Source organism: Pituophis catenifer, unplaced genomic scaffold, assembly GCF_029215685.1.
Source record: "Pituophis catenifer annectens isolate HBS135680 unplaced genomic scaffold, rPitCat1.0.hap2 SCAF_3, whole genome shotgun sequence".
NCBI lineage: Eukaryota > Metazoa > Chordata > Lepidosauria > Squamata > Colubridae > Pituophis > Pituophis catenifer.
Window position 1 is genome coordinate 208,817,023 of NW_027256883.1, and position 23,270 is coordinate 208,840,292.

A 23,270-nucleotide genomic window follows, 5' to 3' on the forward strand; every position below is an offset into this window, starting at 1 on the left:
CTCCTTATTTCTAGGTTGAACCTCTCCTTGTTCAGTTTCCATCCATTATTCGTTGTCTGGCCTTCGGGAGCTTTGGAAAATAGATTAAACCCCCATTCCTCTCTGCAACAGCCCCTCAAATATTGGAAGACTGCTATCATGTCTCCCCTGATTCTTCTCTTCACTAGACTAGCCTGGCCCAGTTCCTGCAACCGTTCTTCATATGTTTTAGTCTCCAGTCCCCTAATCATCTTTGTTGCTCTTCTCTGCACTCTTTCTAGAGTCTTTTATGTTAACAAGAGATTCTCCATCATCCAGGTCATGGTTGTCCCAAAGGTGTTTTCTCGAAAGCCAACTGGACTTCCTTGTTTCTTTTCCTTGAAAACATTTCACTTCACATCCAAGGAGCTTCTTTAGAACTGAGGAAGCTTCTTGGATGAGAAGCGAAACATTTTCAAGGGGGAAAAACACCAAGTCCAGTTTCCTTTTGAAAAAGCCCCTTTGGGACTTTTATTACATCCACTATGTTGATTCATTATCGGTATCTCTTACCAGATAAGGTTCTTCATTAGTTATTGAGGTGACAGGCTTATCTTTATTATTCTTATCTTGCCTCCAGAAGTTCTGGATGCTCCAACATTGGAGTTTTTAAGAGGAGATTGGACAACTCTTTGTCTGAAATGGTATAGGACAGTGATGGCTAACCTTTTTGCCATCGCGTGCCAAAAGTGGGGGGAGCGCGGGGGGGTCACGCATGTGCATAATTCTATGCACCCTGCCTCCCCACGCATACGCGTGTGATCCCTCCCCCCGCCCCCCCATGCTTTTGGCACGTGATGGCACAGTGGGCCCGGTAGACCTGTTTTTCACTCTCCCCAGGCTCCAGAGCCTTTCTAGAAACCTGGGGAGGGCGAAAACAGCCTTCCCCATCCCCCAAGAGGCCCTCTGAATACCAGAAACGGCCTGTTTGCCAACTTCCGGTGGGACCGGAAGTCCCGTTTTTCGCTCTCCCCAGGCTCCAGAGCTTTTCTAGGAGCCTGGGGAGGGCAAAAATGGCCTCCCCACCCCCCAGAGGCCCTCAGGAGGCCGGAAATGGCCCATTTGCCGACTGGTGGGCCCATAAGGCCCAAAAATCAGTGCACCGGAGCTGAGCTCATGTGCCCACTGATATGGCTTCATGTGCCACCTTTGGCATGCATGCCATAGGTTCGCCATCACGGGTATAGGGTTTCCTGCTTGAGCAGGGGGTTGGTCTAGACCAGGGGTCTCCAACCTTGGCAACTTTAAGACTTGTGGACTTCAACTCCCAGAATTCCTCAGCCAGCAAGCCAGCAAGGAATTCTGGGAGTTGAAGTCCACAAGTCTTAAAGTTGCCAAGGTTGGAGACCCCTGGTCTAGAAGACCTCCAAGGTCCCTTCGAACTCTGTTATTCAAAGCCCACCAAATGCATTTGGATCCAAATGCAATAATACTCTTCCAACTCATGTTCCCCGGTAGCCTGATATCTACTGCAACTTTCTACTCCTAAAACTTGCAAAGTTGGTTCTTATACTGCATTGCTAATCCAAGGAAATGCATTTCTGGGATCACTTTTGACCTCTGCTTGCTGTTGAACCAACTTGACCAATGCCTTTAGCCCACTCTGTAGAAGGATTCTCTTCTTAGTGGTAGACTAAAGTTGTGGTCTGGTGCCTTCCAGTTAGCCTTGACTCCTGGCAATGGCCTGGATGACTTGATGCAGTTTTTGTGGCAATGTTTTTTTGGAAGTCGTTTGATGTTGGGTTCTTCTTCCTGGGGCTGAGAGAGAATGACGGGCCTAAAGTCATCCAGTTGGCTTCGGATCTAAGGCAGGATTAAAATTCATGGTCTTCTGGATTCTAGTCCAGTACCTTTAGCTACAACATCAAATTGGCTCTCACCGTAAAGATGCTTTTCAAATTTTCAGAACTTCATCTGAGGCCACCATATATTTATGAGCTGCTGCCTGCAGCTCTCTCTCCAGCTGGATGTCATGTTTCAGAGATACATTTGCTGGACTGTCCCTTTCAATCTGCAAGTAAAGCTTCCTTCTGTTGGAAGATTGCCTGCGATTTAAAAACTGCCTGCAAATTCAGAGTTGAAGAAGCATCCTAACCTATCCTTCTTCCTGATGCATTCGCGTCTATGAACAACTTCGTCCCTACCTTATAATCTCATGAGATAAGGCTCTGCAAAACCTTCACCATGTGACTACTCTGCTCAACGCTTCAGTAGACAGATGAGTTATTCCCTGGACACAATCCAATCAGGGAACTGACCTACAAAATTTCTTTTCTCTACTTTCTTCTATTACCTAGAACAGTGACGGCTAACCTTTTTGCCGTCGTGTGCCAAAAGCATGGGGAAGCATGGGGGGGTCACACCCACGCGTGTCCACACCCATAATTCAGTGTGCCCCACTCCCCCCACACAGGCACGCGTGACACCCCTGCACTCCTCCTGCTTTTGGCACGTGATGGCATGGTGGACCCAGTAGGCCCGTTTTTTCGCCCTCCCCAGGCTCCAGAGGCTTACTTGGAGCCTGGGGAGGGCAAAAACAGCCTTCCCCATCCCCCCGGGGGCCCTCTGGAGGCCGGAAATGGCCCATTTGTCGACTTCCAGTGGGACTGGAAGGCCCATTCTTTACTCTCCCCAGCCTGCAGAGCCTTTCTAGGAGCCTGGGGAGGGCAAAAACTGACCTTCCCCACCCCCCTTGAGGCCTCCGGAGGCCGAAAATAGCCTTCCGGTGGGCCCAGAATGCCTGAAAATCAGCTGACTGGCACGTGCCAGAGCTGAGCTAGGGCAATGCTCACGTGCCCACCAATATGGCTCTGCGCGCCACCTGTGGCACGCGTGCCATAGGTTTGCCATCACGGACCTAGAAGGTTGGGGCGCATTTCTCCGGAATCCTTGACTTTTCATTTCCTGCTGCAAAAATCGCAAGAATCAAAATGCATCGCCTTAGTTGGCAGCCAAGCCTTACTTTTAAGCGCAAGGATGCGTGCCCGAGACTTTTCGTTTAGACCCCGTACAGTTCTGGAGACTACACTTCAACTCAAACCGAGGGCAAATATTTCTCCATGGGCTTATTGGACTCTTGAGTGCCTTTTATGTTGGTAGTTCCTTAAGGGAACCTCACTGGATTCTCAGGATTATATAGGACAACTAATGCCATCATGCAATTGGAACCAGCCCTTTCCCTCCCACCCCGACCCCCTCAAAGAGATATAGATGATGACCATGGATTTTTAGGCAAATGATGCAACCTTGGAAGGCAATCCCGGAGCTTCTAGGAAAAAAGTCATGCGCTGATGTGATGGTAAATTATGGAATAGCAGCCAGTCCGAGATGAAAGCGTGAGCTTTCCGGGGTGGACTTAGATCTGCTGAACTTAATCGATTCCGTTTCCAGGGTGGACTGTTCCTAGATCATCCCTGCCAGCCAAGGCGGGAGGAAAAGTCCCACCGTTCCCAGCAAGCAGACTAAGATAAACATCCAGAGGAATATTCTGTCAATGACCATGGCCACATATTTCCAGTCTTCTTTCACCTATAGAGACAGAGAGAAAGAGAGAGAGAGAAAAGGAGAATCAGAAGCAAGACATTCTGTTAGGATATGGTTTGAGCCTAACAAGTTGTCCAGGCAATATATGTGTTCTGTAACTTTAATATGAATATGTATTGTGTGACTTTAAAGTTTTACTGCTGATTCATTGTAATGCTGAGTCATGGTGTAATTAGATAATCACTAGTTGTAAACGTATTTAAGAAAGGTACTGTAAAGTATTCAGTTGATGATAAGCTACCATTGTGTGTGGAGTTGCTACCATTGTGCTATCATCGTTGGATGGATCTGCTACCATCGTGGTTTGTGAACCAGAGTGGGTTTGTTATTCTAACCAACTACTGTTTGTGTGGTAAGAAGATTTTGTAACACTGGACTGATTTAACTGGCAAAGACTTGGATTGATTTAAAGACTATGAGATTGTTTTTTCACTATAAAGTAAACTTATGAAAAACCAGTTTGCACATCTCTTATTCATTGCTCTCAGCAACGTTTCTCTGTGCTCTACACTCTGCTGGTTGGTAACACAACAACAATATCCTTAACACATTCATAAAAGATAAAGGTAAAATTTTTCCCCTGTCCAGTCGTAACTGACTCAAGGGGGTGGTGTCCACTCCATTTCTTAGCCAAAGAACCAGCGTTGTCCAAAGATGCTTCTGTGGTCATGTGGCCGGCAGGACTATATGCCGAGGTGCACAGAAGACTATTATCTTCCCACCAAAGTGGTGCCTATTAACCTACTCGCATTTGCATGTTTCTGAACTGCTAGGTGGCCAGGAGCTGGAGCAAGGTACGGGAGCTCACCCCATCAGGTAATACTTGGGTCACAAACGCAGGCTGTCAGCTTCCCTGCTGACAAACTCAGTGTCTTTAACCGCTGAGTCATCACACCCCTAAGACATTCATAACATGGGTGGGCCTGCCACCCGCACAGGCGCAATCCTATATGGCTGTGTTTTTGACGCCGCAGGCATGTGCAGTCAATGCGCAAGAGAGTGATTTGCCATATTGTTTGACGTATTGTGCATGTGCGGATGGCACACGTGAGCAAATTGCCATATTTTCTGACACCATACACATGCGCGGATGGCGCACAAGCACATTTCCGGGGCAGGGCGAACTGGTTGCTACAGTAGGTGTGAATCCCACCTCTGGTCAGTATGGTATATAAAAGATATTAAAGCTCTAGAAAAAGTGCAGAGAAGAGCAGCAAACATGATTAGGCGACTGGAGGCTAAAACGTATGAAGAACGGTTGCAGGAATTGGGTATGTCTAGTTCAGTGATGACTAACCTTTTTGCCATCATGTGCCAAAAGTGGAGGGAGTACGGGGGGGCTTGTGCGCGCGGGGGCCCACACCCATAATTCAATACCTGCCCCACACAAGCACACATGACCCCCCCGCGTCCCGTTTTGGGCCTAGCAGGCCTCCCTGAAGCCTCCGGAAGCCAGAAACAGCCCATTTCCCGACTTCCGGTAGGACCAGAAGGCCCATTTTACACCCTCTCCAGGCTCCAGAGGCTTTCCTGGAGCCTGGGGAGGACAAAAACGGCCTTCCCCACCCCTGGAGGCCCTCTGGAGGCCAAAAACGCACTCCCAGAGCCTCTATGTGAGCCCTGTACTTACCTGGCATCCAAAACAGGCCGTGTGGAGACTCCTGGGAGCGGAGGGGTGGAGTGGGCGAGGCCAGCTGAAAATCAGCTGGCCAGCACGCGCATGCACGCTGGAGCTGAGCTAGGGAAACGGCTCGCGTGCCCGCAGATATGGCTCTGCGTGCCACCTGTGGCATGCATGCCATAGGTTCGACATCACGGGTCTAGTTTAATAAAAAGAAGGACAGGGGTGACATGATAACAGTCTTCCAATATTTGAGGGGCTGTCACAAAAAAGAGGGGGGGTCAACCTATACTCTAAAGCCCCCGAAGACAGAACCTGGATGGAAACTGAGCAAGGAGAGAACCAACCTAGAAATAAGGAGAAATTTTCTGACAGTGAGAACAATCAACCAATGGAACAAAAGTTGCCTTCAGATGTTGTGGGAGCTTCATCACTGGAGGCTTTTAAGAAGAGACTGGACAGCCATTTGTCTGAAATGGTACACGGTCTCCTGCTTGTGCAGAAAACCTCCAAGGTCCCTTCCAATTCTGCCATTCTATTATACTATTAATTCAGTATCAACTGAAATGTAATTCAGAAATTATGTCACTGTTCTGTTTATTCTATTTTGGTCAGACCTACTTTTGAGAAGGCGCTATGCCAGGGGTGAAATCCAGCAGGTTCTGACAGGTTCTGGAGAACCGGGTAGCGGAAATTTTGAGTAGTTCGGAGAACCGGCAAATACCACCTCTGGCTGGCCCCAGAGTAGGGTGGGAATGGAGATTTTGCAATAGCCTTCTCCCAGGAGTGGGGAGGGAATGGGGATTTTGCAGTATCCTTCCCCTGGAGTGGGGTGGGAATGGAGATTTTGCAGTATTCTTCCTCTGGAGTGGAGTGGGAATGGAGATTTTGCAATAGCCTTCTCCCAGGAGTGGGGGAGGGAATGGGGATTTTGCAGTATCCTTCCCCTGGAGTGGGGGTGGGAATGGGGATTTTGCAATAGCCTTCTCCCAGGAGTGGGGAGGGAATGGGGGATTTTGCAGTATCCTTCCCCTGGAGTGGGGTGGGAATGGGGATTTTGCAGTATCCTTCCCCTGGAGTGGGGTGGGAATGGAGATTTTGCAATATCCTTCCCCCAGGAGTGGGGAGGGAATGGGGATTTTGCAGTATCCTTCCCCTGCCACGCCCACAAAGCCACGGCCACAGAACCGGCAGTAAAAATATTTGGATTTCACCACTGCGCTATGCTATAAGTAATAGCCTTTTTAAGATGCATCAGACAAATCAATACAGTTAGTCTTCAATTTATGACCCCAATTGAGCCCAAATTTTCTGTTGCTAAATGAGACATTTGCTAAAATGAATTTTGCCCCATTTTATTACTTTCTTGCCACGCTTGTTAAGTGAATCACTGGGCTTGTTGGTAAGATGGTTGTTAAGTGAATCTGACTTCCTCATGGACTCTACTTGCAGAAGGTCTCAAAACATGACTCCGGGGCACTGCTACCGTCATAAATATGAGTCAGTTGCCCAGGCACGTGAATTTTGATCATGCAAAGGTCGTAAGTGTGAAACGCAGCCGTAAGTCACTTTTTTTCAGTGCAATTGTAACTTCAAATGGTCACTAAATGAACTGTTGTAAGTAGAGGACTACCTGTAGACATCATGATAACAACTGGAACCAAACTCTATTATTATTATTAAAGGTTTCTTCTTGCCTTTTAATTAACTTTCATGCTGACTTTAATTCATCCTTGCCTTTTAAAATTTATATACTATTTTTACGGTTTGATGTTGCATCTGTACAGTACCCAGAGTCCCTCTGTGAAGGAGATGGATCGTTTTAAAATTTTGATAAATAAATAAGTCAATAGAAATGAATAAATTATAGGGCATAATAGCATCCCCTATAATGCTAATGCAGCCCTCAATGAAATCGAGTTTGAAACCCCTGATGTAAGTCATCATCCTGCTAACATACGCATGGGTTGCTCTTAATTCTGCTCCCGATTTACAAATGCCTCAGGAGAACTGGAGACAATGGATTTCATCAGCTTAAGGTTTTCACAGCTGGAGGCCCCTTTTTTTAAAAAAAAATAGTTTCCCGGCCTCCAAACGATGGGGAGGAGGTAGGAGAACCGTGGTACCATCACCGTAGGAGTCAAGGGGGAAAATTAGCTCGTGTTTAATTGGCTTGTGGTACTTTGGGAAAGTTAAGTAACATCGATGTGTTAAATTAAGCAAAGACTCGTCGCACCTGGCTGGCTATTTGGTTGTTGCTGTTGTTAATATATTACCTACGGCAAGAAATTTCACTGTTTTTGCTACCGGCTCCCAAATTTCATCAGGATGGGTAGTCCTTGATTTAGGACCGCAATAAGTCCAATATTTTCATTACGGGTTGTTGTTGTTAGTTGCGAAATCATGTCCGACCCATCGCGACTCCATGGACAACGTTCCTCTAGGCCTTCCTGTCCTCTACCATCCTCTGGAGTCCATTTAAGCCCACGCCGACTGCTTCAGTGACTCCATCCAGCCACCTTGTTCTCTGCCGTCCCCTTCTTCTTTTGCCCTCAATCATTCCCAGCATTAGGCTCTTCTCCAGGGAGTCCTTCCTTCTCATTAGGTGGCCAAAGGATTGGAGTTTCCTCTTCAGGATCTGGCCTTCTAAAGAGCAGTCAGGGTTGATCTCCTCTATGACTGAACGGTTGGATTGCCTTGCAGTCCAAGGGACTCACTCGCAGGAGTCTTCTCCAGCACCATAGTTCAAAGGCCTCCATTCTTTGGCGCTCAGCCTTCCTTATGGTCCAACTTTCACAGCCAGACATTGCAACTGGGAAAACCATCGCCTTGACTATACGCACTTTTGTTGGCAGGGTGATGTCTCTGCTTTTTAGAATGCTGTCTAGATTTGCCATAGCTTTCCTCCGCAGGAGTAAGTGCCTTTTCATTTCTTTTTATTATGTTATTACGTTTTAGAATAGAATAGAATAGAATAGAATAGAATAGAATAGAATAGAATAGAATAGAATAGAATAGAATAGAATAGAATAGAATAGAATAGAAATAAGGAGTGGAGTGGAGTGGAGTGGAGTGGAGTAGAATTAGAATTAGAATTAGAATTAGAATTAGAATTAGAATTAGAATTAGAATTAGAATTAGAATTAGAATTAGAATTAGAATAGAAATAAGGAATGGAATGGAATGGAATGGAATGGAATGGAATGGAATAGAATAGAATAGAATAGAATAGAATAGAATAGAATAGAATAGAATAGAATAGAAGAATTGGAAGGGACCTTGGAGGTCTTCTAGTCCAGCCCCTGTTCAAGCAGGAGATCCTAAACCACATAAATCACCCAGCCAACTGTTATGCTTCAGGCAGGACTAGAACTCCCAGTCTCCTGGTGATGGGCCCAAAGTCACCCAGCCAACTGTCATGCCTCAGGTGGAACTGATGATTGACCCAAACTCACCCAGCTGGCTTTCTTGCCTCAGGTGGGACTACAGTTCCCAGTCTCCTGGTGACTGACCCAAAATCACCCAGCCGGCTGTCATACCTAAGGCTCGACTAGAACTCACCGTCTCCTGATTTCTAGGTCAGCATCTTCACCACTGCATCAAACTAGCTTTCCCTTTGTAAGTAGCTCAGAATTCCTCCCAGGTTTCCCTTCCTGATCATGGAATCATGAAATCCATTATCATCTCATCCCATGGACACTCCACGAAGTGCTGCTGAATTGTGCGCATGTCCAAGTAACAAAATCCCTTCGTGAACTACTTCTGGCTGTCTTGCAAAAACCGTAAGGCAAGTACGGTACTTCAAAACCTCCACAACACTGTCTGAAATCCTTCCCTTTTTTAAAAAAAATGTCAAATGATTGAACAATCCTTACGATTTATATTGACTGTTTCCTAATATGATTTGATTGCTTATTTGTTCCCTATAGCTATTTTTTTTTTTAATTTGATTTATATGCCGCCCTTCTCCAGAGACTCAGGGCGGCTTACAATGCATTAAGCAATGGCCTTCATCCTTTTGTATATTTATACAAAGTCAGCTTATTGCCCCCACAAACTGGGTCCTCAATTTACCTACCTTAGAAAGGATGGAAGGCTGAGTCAACCTTGAGCCTGGTGAGATTCGAACTTACAGTAATTGCAGGCAGCTGAATGTTAATAACAGGCTATTAGTCTGCTGCGCCAGCAGGCTCTTATTTAGCTATTATTAAGTGTTGTACCTTATGATTCTTGATGAATGTATCTTTTCTTTTTATGTACACTGAGAGCATATGCACCAAGAGAAATTCCTTGTGTGTCCAATCACTCTTGGCCAATAAAGAATTCTGTTCTATTCTATTCTATTCTATTCTATTCTATTCTATTCTATTCTATTCTATTCTATTCTATTCTATTCTATTCTATTCTATTCTACTCTACCCTACCCTACCCTACCCTACCCTACCCTACTCTATTCTACTCTACCCTACCCTACCCTACCCTACCCTACCCTACCCTACTCTATTCTATTCTATTCTATTCTATTCTATTCTATTCTATTCTATTCTATTCTATTCTATTCTATTCTATTCTATTCTGCCTATTCACACGAAGTGGGGCCTTTTTTTCCACAAGCCAATTCACTATTTGCTGGAGGCCACAGAGCTTCCTGTTTCAGGCTTCAGCTGCCTAAATCCCAAAAAGCCTGCCTCATTTAAGGGCAGAAATTTATTTCTCCACTTCTCTCCAACTTACTGGGCTTTGTCAATCTCTATATCTGTTCCCCAGATTCATGTGAAATTAATATCAAATGATCTCTGGAGAGCAATTAAAGTCACACTGTATTTGAAGGGATGGGGAAAAGCCAGATGAGAAAAACTAAAGAGCTGCTTTATGTTTACGACAGTGGTGAGTTGCTACCAGTTTGCCTTGGGTCAGCCGAACTGGTAGCGGCGGTGGCAGGAGGCTCCGCCCACCCACCCGGATGCTTCACACGCAAGCACGTGCGCACCCACGAGCAAACTGGTAGCAACGGGTTTTGAAACCCACTCCTGTTCTGCCCCAGCTCCGGATTTCCGAGGATATTGACACACACCAACGGTCCTTATCAAATTTATTAAGTAACAAGAATAAACAAGACCGGCAAACGTTGGCAACCAGCCCAGAACACAAGATATGATAAACCAAAATACTCTGATAATAATACGAGTTGTTTCCAGCAAGAACACACTAGCTGCGTGCGACTTAAATAGGCTAAGGGAGTGGCCAATTATCCTCAAACCCTAGTCTCGAGGAGACCTCCTCCTCCTGAGTAGTAGCCACTCCTGCCTTTTAGCAGCCCTGTGTGCCCGAGCATTGAGGAGAGGCTCCTCCACTTCGCGCTCTCCACTGGAAGGAGCCTCTGGAGGTTCTGAAGGCCATGGTGTCAGGTTTTGGTGTCGTCTTCAAATAAATTGCATTTCCAAACACATAGTCTTTGATGAAATCTTTCATTTATTAAGCACGACAATCTGTCCCCGATTATGTCGTAGCCAACACTGACTTCCTTATCCCAAACCTTCCCTTTCCGTTCCCCAATTCTCTGCGTCTCATTGGCCATCTTCCAAATCACTCTCTCCCTACTTCAGCTCCCAGGAATGCCCCCCCTCCCATCTCATCTCCTAGGGGATATTATCTTCAGGGAAAATAAGTAGGTGAAAAGTCAAGCGTCCTCTTGCCAGCTGCCCCCTCTTCTCCTCCTTATGTCAGCACTGGAACGAATGTAGTTTGGAGTGCTGACACCTGGCTGAGTCTCTGCCTCTGGCATCACATCCTCTTCCGCCTCCTCGCTGTCCGACGCGAGCGCTGGCTGTGCAGGCTGCTGGCGCGACACCACACCAGCCTCCTCTTCATCGGGATCAGCCACAATCTGCGCAGGCCGCTGGCGGGCCACAACAACTACTGATTCACGAGGACAGCTTAAAATTAAACTGGGGATACAGAACAATTTAATTGACACACCCTAAACCACAATGGCGAGGAACACGACGGTGCTGGAAAGGTAAGACGAGCGTCCCGCTTCTCGCCCGCCCCACCTGCCACCCCCAAATGGCATCCCTAAAGGGGGCGGGTGGCTAAGCAAAGGGAAGAAGCCCTGTCATGTCTGGCGAGGGGGGGAGGTGAGGCAACGACAGCGATGGGACATCCAGTCCCACGCTTGCCGCCTCCTGCACCCCCAAAATAATAAGACCCTCCCTCCCCGATAATAAGGCCAAGCCCTTATTTGGGGGTGGGGGTCAAAAGAAAATAAGACCCTGTCTTATTTTCAGGGAAACACAGTACTACTTACATTCCAGCTTTATTGTTTAGCCAAAAAAAAATCAATTTTCACTTGAAGGAGTCTTTAATATGCACAACTTTTCCCCGTGGCAGCCATATTTCAATGGTATACTGAATGGGAGCATGAAGGGACAGTTTGTTAAACACATAAAAGGTTTCCAGATCAATTTTTTTTAATGCCTTTTTACTTGCAAGTCCATTTTGCAAAATTGATTGGGAATCAGGGCTGAGGCCGATGGGATGACAGGAAAAGGGTGAATTCCTAAATTTCTAAATAGTACATCAGCGGGGAAATCCTCTGAAGTCTGCTACCAGTTCTGTGAGTCTGCTACCGAGTGCGCCGTGCATGCACACCTGAGGTACGCCCGTGCAGTGCTAAAAAGGGCACATTTTGAAGCCTTCCGAGTCTCCAAAGGTAAGTAGAACAGTGAGGTGGGGGGAATCCGCTTTGCCACGCAATTTAGATTAGCTAGAAAGCAGGAAATCCGATGATTCTAGCTAATATACAGCACATCACAGCTGATCGTCGCCCAGCTGATCATCGGAAATACCGGTTTGCCCGAACTGGTAGCATTTTTTACTACCGGTTCGGGAGAACCGGTCCAAACCAGTAGCATTTCACCCCTGCAGTACATGCAGGGAAAGGGGCAGGAGTTTATTTGGGTCCCAAAGATATTGGAGCAAGCTAGAAAAATAAAGTGTATGGGCAGAAGATGATGGGTAGAAAGTTATAAAGAAAGAGTGAATTTTCCTCCTCCGTTAATTCAACTCAAGACTTAAAGGAAGTGACCAAAAGTTTTTCTCTCACCATAATTAAAGCTGCCCAAGGACTTGTTACAGGTAGTCCTCAACCTACAACAATTTGTTTAGTGACCGTTACAACAGCACTGAAAAAAGTGACTTATAGCCATTTTTCACAGTTATGACCTTTCCAGCATCCTCATGATCATGTGATCAAAATTCAGACGTTTGGCAACTGCTTCATACTTATGACCATTGCAGTGTCCCCGGGTCAAGTGATCCTCTTTTGCGACCTTCTGACGGGCAAAGTCAACGGGGAAGCCAGATTCACTTAACAACCAGGTTACTAACTTATCAACTTGCAGTGATTCGCTTAACAACTGAGGCAAGAAAGGTGGTAAAATGGGGCAAAGCTCGCTTAACAAATGTCTCGCTGAACAACAGAAATTTGGGGCTCAATTGTGGCCTGTAAGTCAAGAACTACCTGTATTTAGAAGAGATTATTTGCAGCTCAGGGTTGATGCTCTCTGAACTTAGTTGTTTTCTTGCAGACGTTTCATTGCCCAATTTTTAACGTCATCAGTGTTAGGAGGGAGCAGGGTTTGCTCTCGGCTTATATACCAGTGGCTTGCCCTGTCAGTGTTGGCTGGTTGGTGGCAAAGAGGCATTTTGTTCTTTTGTTTCCTTTTTAGTGTTTTTAATGTCTTTTTTGAATGGTATGTCAATGTGTATCTCTCTAGGCCTGTTGATGGCTCATTTGGCTGAGTGCCAGATTTCCAGGAACACCCAGATAAACAGAGATTAACACTGGGATTAATACCAGACCAACAATCAAGCAGGAAATAATACCCCAATCAAGGACTTAGCGACTCAGACAAACAATCAAACAGTAAACAAGAGCTTAATCAGGGAATTACTACCAGGAGAAAACAACACACCCACCCACACTAATGGGGCAAACTATGGTATATAAACAAAAAGCAAATTACACCCTCTTCTAACACTGATGATGTTACCTACTTGGGTAATGAAATGTCTGCAAGAAAACAACCAAGCTTAGAGAGCACCCAGGACCCCATAGTCATTCTCCTCCTCCTCCTCCTCCTCCTCCTCCTCCTCCTCCTCCTCCTCCTCCTCCTCCTCCCCCCCCAACCCCACTCCCTTCTAGTACTGATGAAGACACCTAGCATGGTTATGAAATGTCTGGTAGAAAATCACCAAGCTCAGAGAGCACCCAGGACCACACAGTCCTCCTCTACCTCCTCCTCCTCCTCCTCCTCCCCCCCCCTTGCAAACCCCAATCCCTTCTATTACTGATGAAATTACCTAGTATGGTTATGAAACGTCTGCTGGAAAACCACCAAACTCAGAGAGCACCAAGGACCCCACAAACTGGCCATTTCTCTGAATGACCCTCACTGGCAGAAGATCTGTGGGACACCCCTTCTTTTTCTGTGATAACCCTGAAAGTAAATGTGAATGTGATCTTCGGTGAAGCCAGCTTCCCTAACCACACCATCCACACAGTTTTGACAGCAGCATGGAAGACATTTGCCGGGATCACCTTCTTTAAGGTCTTTTTCCACTTTCCAATCTAGCCATTGGAGAGAGTCCCCATCCAAATACTAACCAAGGCTGATCCTGCTTATCTTTTTTTTTTTTTAATTTGATTTATATGCCGCCCTTCTCCGGAGACTCAGGGCGGCTTACAATGCATTAAGCAATAGCCTTCATCCTTTTGTATATTTATACAAAGTCAGCTTATTGCCCCCACAAACTGGGTCCTCAGTTTACCTACCTTAGAAAGGATGGAAGGCTGAGTCAACCTTGAGCCTGGCGAGATTCGAACTTGCAGTAATTGCAGGTTCTCTGCAAATCTCTGAAATTTAGCACTGCTTGCCTTAAGGCAATGCAAATTTTCGAATGGGTGCTCCGTGATAACTCCTTTTTCTTTTCTTTTTTACCTACCATCATGTAATCCCTTAATTCGGGATAGAGTCGAGCACCTGGATGGAGCTGAGCATTTACTGGCCAGATGCCCTTCCCGATGCTTATGCGGAGTTCACAGCAGATATTTTTTTTCTTTGTGCCTGTGCCGATAGAAGCGAAGCCGCAATGCAATAGGATTCCCTTCGCTCTTAAGAACAGAACCAAAATGGGGATCAATGATTTGTTTTATTTCTTCTGATGCAGGTAGTCCTCCATTTACGACCATTTGTTTAGTGACCGTTCAAAGTTTCGATGGCACTCGCTCTGTATCTCTCTCTCTCTGTATATCTATGTTTCTCTCTCTCTCCCTCTCTCTCTCCCCCGCCCTCTCTCTGTATCTCTCAGATTTCCAAGGCCAGGCGAGGAGTGACTGGGAGGGGAGGGCGAGGGGCCAACCAGTGATGGGACAGGGAGCCACAGCAGAGGCCAAAAGAGCCGCATGTGGCTCCGGAGCAGCGGGTTGCTGACCCCTGACCATATACTGTACCTGTGCATTTTGTTTTTCTTGGCTAGAAACTACAGTGATTCCCTTAACAGCTGTGGCAAGAAAGGTTGTAAAACGGGGCAAGGCTCGCTTAACAACCGTTTTGCTCAGCAGTGGAAATGTCGGGCTCATCTGTGGTCAGAAGTCAAGGACTTAACCTGTATATGTTTAGCTCATATTTAAGTTCCAGTGGTTATTCTACAGTCTCACTTCACAGTCTATTTGTGATCTCCAGAAAAGGATTTTGGGCAGGTAATCTAGTTCTACAGAAGCTTTTCCTGGATTTTGCAAAAGACGGAGGGGGCTGCAAAGAGGGGATTATTCGAAGGCTATTAAAAGACTAGGAAGGATTAAAGAGAATTATTCCAGCAAAGAGAATAGTGGTGCTTTTGGGCTTTTGGGCTGTCATGGTGAAGCTAAGCCACCTACAGAGGCTTATTAAAAATACAGCAATAATATATTCTTCTTTCATTAAAACCGTCCCCGGGTTCAATAAAATCAAGCAGAATAAAATGCAACAATAATCATCAAGATCTAAAATCTTAATACGGCTATACACGCCAATCACCCAGAAAATAATCAACATCTAAAATTAAAAGAAAAGGGAAATAATCTTACTATACAGGTAAGTCCTTGACTTACAACAGCTCGTTTAGTGGCCATTCGAAGTTACGACGGCCCTGAAAAAAGGGACTTGGCACCATTTTTTCACACTTACGACCATTGCAGCAGGCCTGTGATCATATGATCAAAGTCCGGATGCTTGGCAACAGACTCATATTTATGACGGTGGCAGAGTCCCGGGGTCATGTGATTCCCCTTTAGTGACCTTCTGACCAGCAAAGTCAATGGGGAGGCCAGATTCACTTAACAACCGTGTTACTCGCTTAACAACTGCAGTTGGTTCACTTAACACTGGTGGCAAGAACGGTCGTTAAAACAGGGCAAAATTTGCTGAACAAATCTTTCACTTAGCAACATAAATTTGGGGTTCCGTTGTGGTCATAAGTCGAGGACTACCTGTAATGCTTTTGCAAATCTTTGCAAGAGGTAAGAGACAAAAACGCCAATAAATAATAAATACATTTTGCCTTTTTATGACAGCAAATCTCTGGTGGCCTAACTATAGTGACTGCTACAAGCTTGTTGAAGTCCAAGAAAAGCTACTGGCTTTGAAGATTTCATCCCTAAATTACCTTTTGGCTTTCTTTCCAAGCTCTTTAGCTAAATCAAGAAGCAAAAAATACCCCAATCAAGAAACTACCAACTCAGACAAACAAGCTAAAGGGTAAGCAAGAGCCCAATTAAGGAACCTTAAGGCACAGAATTAAGATTCTGTGCAGTTCAGAGAACCCCCAAATCCAACTCCTGGCTGGCCCTGCCCACCCCGCCCCACCCCTCCCCTCCCAGGAGTCCCCATGTGGCCCGTTTTGGATGCAGGTAAGTGCAGGGTACATGCGGAGGCTCAGGGAGAGCAAAAAACGGGCCTACTGGAAGTTTGGGAAGGCCAGAAACAGACCTATTTCCTCCGGAGCCTGGGGAGGCCGTTTTCACCCTCCCGGAGCAGTGGTGAAATCCAAATTTTTTTACTACCAGTTCTGTGGGTGTGGCTTGGTGGGCGTGGCAGGGGAAGGATACTGCAAAATCCCCATTCCCTCCTCACTCCTGGGGGAAAGATATTGCAAAATCTCCATTCCCACCCCACTCTGGGGCCAGCCAGAGATGGTATTGGCCAGTTCTCTGAACTACTCAAAATTTCCGCTACCGGTTCTCCAGAACCTGTCAGAACCTGCTGGATTTCACCCCTGCTCCGGAGGCTTGAGGAAAACCTCTGGAGCCCGGGGAGGGCAAACCCCCCCCCCCCCCCGCTGTGGTGCAGGAGGCCAGCTAGGCCACCCCCACCCTGGCCACGCCCACTCAGCAACTGGGCAGAGAACCCCTCGCTAAAATTTTTGAAGCCCACCCCTGCCGAGTTTCCAGGGATTCTATGAAAGACCTTGAAGAAACCCCCTTTTTTAATCGCTACAGCTTTGAGGATGGGGTTGGACTAGAAGACCTCCAAGACTTATTTTTGTTATTCTTGATTGGAGTTCCAAGATATTTTTTTTTAAATTACCAAACTCCAAAACCTGAAAAAAATCAAAAACCCTCTGCACTAGACTCGTGATGGCGAACCTATGGCATGCGTGCCACAGGTGGCACATGGAGCCATATCGGTGGGCACACGAGCTCAGCTCTGGCACGTGCCAGCTGATTTTCGGGCCTTCTGAGCCCACTGGAAGTAGGGCAACAGGCTGTTTCCTGCCTCCGGAGGGCCTGGGGGCTGGGGAAGGCCCATTTTTGCCCTCCCCAGGCTCCTAGAGAGGCTCTGGGGAGAGCAAAAAAATGGGCCTTCCAGTCACACCGGAAGTTGGCAAATGGGCCATTTCCGGCCTCCAGAGGGACCTCTGGGGGTGTTGCAATGGGGATCATTGCAATGGTTATAAGTGTGAAAAATGGTCATAAGTGACATTTTTCAGTGGTGTTGCAACTTTTACCGGTCACTAAACAAATGGTTAGAAGTCAAGGACTACTTGCATACAAAAATCTGAACTACTAACGGTCAAGGCTGCCCCAAAGGAGAGGGGGTCAATCTATTTTCTGAAGCACCTGGACAAGAAGCAATGGACGGAAACTAATCAAGGAGAGAAGCCACCTAGAACTATGGAGAAATTTCCCGACAGTGGGAACAATTAACCAGTGGAACAACTTGTCTCCAGAAATTGTGAATGCTCCAACACTGGACGTTTTTAAGAAGAAATTGGGCAACCATTTGTCTGGAATGGTATAGGGCAGTGATGGCTAACCTTTTTGCCATCAGGTGCCAAAAGCTGGGGGAGTGCAGGATGGTCGCGCACATGTGTGCCCACACACATAATTCTATGCGCCCTGCCCCCCCCACGCATGCACACACGAGCCCCCATGCTCCCCCCACTTTTGGCATGTGATGGCACGTGGGCCCAGTAGGCCCATTTTTTGACCTCTCCAGTCTCCAGAGGCTTTCTAGGAGCCTGGGGAGGGCAAAAACAGCCTTCCCCACCCCCCCGGAGGCTCACTGGAGGCCAGAAACAGCACATTTGCTGACTTCCAGTGAGCCCAGAAGGCCCAAAAATCAGCTGGCCAGTACACGCATGCATGCTGGAACTGAGCTAGGGCAATGCTTGCGTGCCCACCAATATGGCTCCGTGTGCCACCTGGCAAGAGGTTGGACTAGAAGACCTCCAAGGTCCCTTCCAACTATTATTCTGTTATTTTGTCATTCCGATTGACCCACAGCTTTCATTAACCCTAGGAAGAGAATCTGCATTATCAAGTTTGCCCTTCCTGCTTACTTCAAACGGGTTGTGAGGTGACAAACTTCCCGCTCTAACTCCAGTTAGATCGTTATTTCCCACACTGGCCCACATACATGGCAGACACATAACAGTCTAGTTCAAATATGTAACCTTCCCTTGCTGATGCCTATATTAAGCAAGTCCATGGGTGGTGGGGGAGAGACTGAAGAACTATAAAAGTTGCCCAACAAACGCAATCCCCATGTGAGTCATCTGCAAAGAAGGAATGACATTTACTATAGTTGTCTGGGGACAGAGAGGTTGGAGTTTTAAAATAAACCTTTATTCATTGTAAACAACCTGGCATTTCCCTTAATGTCAGAATGACAAGAGTTGGAAGGAACCTTGGAGGTCTTCTAGTCCATCCCCCTGCTCAAACAGGAGACCCTATACCCGTGATGGCGAACCTATGGCACGCATGCCAGAGGTGGCATGCAGCGCCCTCTCCGTGGGCATGCGAGCTATTGCCCTAGTTCAGCTCCGCCACGCATGTGGGTGCCAGCTGGTCTTTGGGTCTCTGCTGCAAATGCGCAGGGAGTGGAGAGCATGTGGGGGGGCTGCGTGTGCATGCGTGGGGGGGTGGGGTGCATGCAGGGGGTGCATGCGCATGCACAGGGTGCAAGCGGGGCCTGTGCGCATGTGCGGTGGGGCGCATGTGCAGGGGCAGGGTGCATGTGCATAGGGTGCACCCATTGCATTTTGGGAGTTTGGGCACATGCTTTGGGTACTCGGTCCGGAAAAAGTTAGCCATCACTGCCCTCTACCATTTCAGACAAATGGCAGTCCAGTCTCTTCTTAAAAGAGGCTTGGTGGGAGGAGCCTTGGTGGTGCAGTGGACTAAAGTGCTGTTAAGTAGCACTTAGCTGCCAGCTGACTGCAATTACTGCGAGTTCAAATCTCACCAGGCTCAAGGTTGACTCAGCCTTCCATCCTTCCGAGGTAGGTAAAATGAGGACCCGGATTGTGGGGGCAATAAGCTGACTTTATGTAAAAAAGAACACATCTTAGGGGGGCCCGAAAGCCCTACTAAGCAGGTATATACAAAAGTAGGAAGGCTATTGCTTAACGCATTGTAAGCCGCCCTGAGTCTCCGGAAATAAGGGCGGCATATAAATCAAACCAATAAATAAACAAATAAACAAATAAACAAACAAACAAACAAATAAATAAAATCTTCCAGTGATGGAGCACCCACAACTTCTGAAGGTAAGTCATTCCGTCTTTTTGGGTATCCAAGGCCACAAATGCCGTAGCCAGAAATACTAGTTCTCCTCTAAGTTGCTCCAATTTGTCCTTTTCAGAATTCTGATCCAGATTCTGCTTCCTCTGAATTGCTCCAAAGTCGCATTTTCCTTGTTGGTGGCATTTTAGTTGGGGTTAAACTACTGATCAGCAAGAGCCGGTTAAGGTGTTGAGGTAGAAAGTAGGAGATGGTGAATTCTAGTCCAGACTTAGGCAAGAAAGCCAATTGGGTGACTTTGAGCCAATCACCTTTCTTTCTTTCAGCCCAGCCCATCTCAAAGGGTTGTGTGGGGAAAAATAGGAGGAGGAAGGAGGATTGGGTATATTCGCTGCTTTAAGTTATTTAGAAAGTACAAAAGGCAGGAATAAAATAAAATAAAATAAAATAAAATAAAATAAAATAAAATAAAATAAAATAAAATAAAATAAAATAAAATAAAATAAAATAATTAAATTAAATTAAATTAAATTAAATTAAATTAAATTATTAAATTAAATTAAATTAAATTAAATTAAATTATTAAATTAAATTAAATTAAATTAAATTAAATTAAATTAAATTAAATTAAATTAAATTAATTAAATTAAATTAATTAAATTAAATTAAATTAAATTAAATTAAATTAAATTAAATTAAATTAAATTAAATTAAATTAAATTAAATTAAATTAAATTAAATTAAATTTTCCAGCAAGCCTATTCCAGCAAGCCGGCCTGGCTTAATTTTCTCCCCTTTCTTTTAAATTTTTAAACTGAAATTTTAATTTGTTTTAAATTATTGGGATTTTTAATTGTCTTGGGCTAAATTATTTAGTTTGGTTTTAAATTGTTTCTAACTTTTGTATTTCTGTATTTTATTCTGTGCCTGTTCACTGCCCTGAGTCCTTCAGGAGTAGGGCGGTATACAAATTTAATAAAACAATAAAACAAACAAACATAAAATAAAATAAAATAAAATAAAATAATAAAATAAAATAAAATAAAATAGCCTTTCTCTTTCCATCCTTCTTTCCTTCCTTCTCTCATCTTTCTCCTCCCATCCTTCCCCCTCCCTCCCCCTCCCTTCTTCTCATTTTCCTTTCCTTTCCTTCTTTCCTTTCCTTTCCTTCTTTCCTTCCTTCCTTCCTTCTTCCTTTCTTTCTCTCTCTTTCTCTCTCTCTTTCTCTCTCTGTTTCCATCCTTTTCTTTCTCTCTCTCTCTTTCTCTGTTGCCAAGACTTCACAGGATGATAGAGCACCACAAAACCAGAGGTTTTGTTGAAGCTCAAAATCGAAAGAAAAATCAGATTCCCAGGCATCTGTTCCACCTCAGTTAAATGAAAGGGGTTTTTTTTGAACTATCTCCCTCCAGCTCACGATCAGGGCTCGGTCTGACTCCCCTGCACATCACTCGCTTGATTTTCCTGAATTTTAAAATGCCTTTTTATTTCCTCCTCCTCCTCCTCCTCCTCCTCCTCCTCCTCCTCCTCCTCCTCCTCCTCCTCCTCCTCCTCCTCCTCCTCCTCCTCCTCCTCCTCTCCGCCTGCCAGAAAACCCGAAAGGCTGCTCTCCCCCCTTTACCCTTTGCATTTTGCATTGCTGTATCGCTCTTTTCCAATTCTAGAGTCATTTTTGTAAATTGTAGACACAAGGGATCACACAGCCTGGTTTTGTCCTCGGCTTATCTAGAAAGACAAATCCAATTAAACTCTTTAGAAAAATGTAGTGGTGAAACCTGCCATTTTCCATCCCTTCTTGGGTTTTCTTTTTTATCGGCCTCTTGCAAGGGAACACTCTCTCTGCTTTGAGATAACCGTTTTATGGACAGTTTATTAGGCCCAGAAATATTTGATATTCACCCACTAGAGGGGATGTAGCAGCTGTCAGCACGTCAAGATGCATTTATCCTAGTGCTGTCATAAGAAGGAGAACACAGGCGTCTGCAACGGGACAGTTGCCTTTCACCTACTTATTTCTTCTGGAGATAATGTCCCCTAGGAGATGGATGGGAGGGGGGAAATTCTTTGAATTGGAGCAGTAGATTAGGGGTGAATGATTGGGAAGATGGCCAATGAATGCAGAGGAGTGGGGGAAGGAAGAGGAGGGGTTTTGGGGCAGCACGTCAGTGCCGGCTGCAACGAGTTGGTGTAAAAAGTGCTGTGCTTAATAAAATGAAAGTTTGTTTTATAAAAGACTTTGCGATGCAATTTATTTGAAGACAGCCTGAAAACCTGACAGCAGCACTGACAGGAACCATTAAAATGCCTGGGTTTACTATGCACACAGATGGCAACAACTGTGATGTTCAATTCTCATGCCATTCCCAGGTGAATCTATAGGCCAGTGATGGCTAACCTTTTTGCCATCGTGTGCCGAAAGTGGGGTGAGCGCAGGGGGCCGTGTGCGCGCATGCCCACACCCATAATTCAATGCACCCCATCCCCCTGAACTCCCTGACTTTTGGCACGCGATGGCATGGTGGGCCCGGTAGGCCCGTTTTTTCGCCCTCCCCAGGCTCCAGAGCCTTTCTAGGCGCCTGGGGAGGGCAAAAACAGCCTTCCCCACCCTCCTGGAGGCCCTCCGGAGGCCAGAGACAGCCTGTTTCCAGACTTCTGGTGGGCCCAGAAGGCCTGAAAATCAGCTGGCCAGTGTGCACATGTGCACTGGATCTGAGCTACGGCAACACATACGTGCCTACCGATATGGCTCCGCATGCCACCTGTGACACGCATGCCATAGGTTCACCATCACGGCTTTAGGCATTACCCATCTCCAGATGGTCCTCGACTTATAACAGTTCATTTAGAGACCATTTCAAAGTTACAATGGCATTGAAAAAGTGACCGTTTTTTGAACTTCCGACCCTTGCAGCATCCCCACGGACACATGATCAAAATTCAGACGCTTGCCAATTGGCATGTATGTATGATAGTTGAAGTATCTTGGGTCAAACAACTTCTGAAGGTGAGCAACTCCATTGGTTGATTGCTCTCACCGTTGGGAAATTCCTCCTTAGTTCTGTGTTGCTTCTCTCCTTGGTTAGTTTCCATCTGTTGTTTCTTGTCTTCCAAAGCACCAAAGGACAAAAAGCAATGGATGGAAACTAACCAAGGAGAGAAGCAACCCAGAACCAAAGAGGAATTTCCCAACGATAAGAAAATAAACTTGCTTTCAGATGTTGTGGGTGGTCCATCACTGGAGGCTTTCAAAAAGAGACTGGACAATCATCTGTAGCTGAAATGGTAAAGAGTCTCCTGCTCAAGCAGGGGGTTGGACTAGAAGACCTCTGAGGTCCCTTCCAGGGGTGAAATCCAGCAAGTTCGGACAGGTTCTAGAGAACTGGTAGCGGAAAGTTTGAGCAGTTCGGAGAACCAGCAAATACCACCGCTAGCTGGCCCAGATTAGGGTGGGAATGGAGATTTTATAATATCCTCCCCTCAGGAGAGGGGAGGGAATGGAGATTTTGCAGTATCCTTCTGCTAGGAGAGGGGAGGGAATGGGGATTTTGCAGTATCTTTCCCCTGGAATGGGGTGGGAATGGAGATTTTGCAGTATCCTTCCCCCAGGAGAGGGGAGGGAATGGGGATTTTGCAGTATTCTTCCCCTGGAGTGGGGTGGGAATGGGGATTTTGCAGTATCCTTCCCCTGCCAAGCCGGCCAAGCCATACCCACCAAGCCACACCACGCCCACCAAGCCACGCCCGCAGAACCAGTAGTAAAAAATTTTGGATTTCACCAATGGTCCCTTCCAACTATTATTCTATGTTCTAAGTCAATGGTGGCGAACCTTTTACTCACTGAATGCCGAACAGGTATGCGCTTTGCGCGCTTTGCGCGCTTTGCGCACTTTGCATGCATGTGTGTTATCCACACTAATGCACGGCTCCTCCCAGGTGCGCTGCACATGCAACAGCACCATCTGCACATGTGCATGGCTTTCGTGTGGCTCTCCTGTTTGCTACACGCACAATTGCACCATCTGT

The 23,270-nt window shown here is 46.0% G+C and overlaps 1 protein-coding gene across 2 annotated transcripts in view; it reads right to left on the bottom strand.

Annotated features, from left to right (window-relative positions):
• Nucleotides 1-3,420: 3,420 nt before the first annotated feature.
• The window catches only part of CHRNA4 (cholinergic receptor nicotinic alpha 4 subunit), an 87,046-nt gene continuing 67,196 nt past the window's right edge, over nt 3,421-23,270 (bottom strand). For both annotated transcript variants that reach the window (XM_070940137.1, XM_070940138.1), the window contains exon 6: nt 3,421-3,546. In XM_070940137.1, the coding sequence (XP_070796238.1) occupies nt 3,421-3,546 (126 nt within the window). The remainder of the gene's footprint in view (nt 3,547-23,270) is intronic.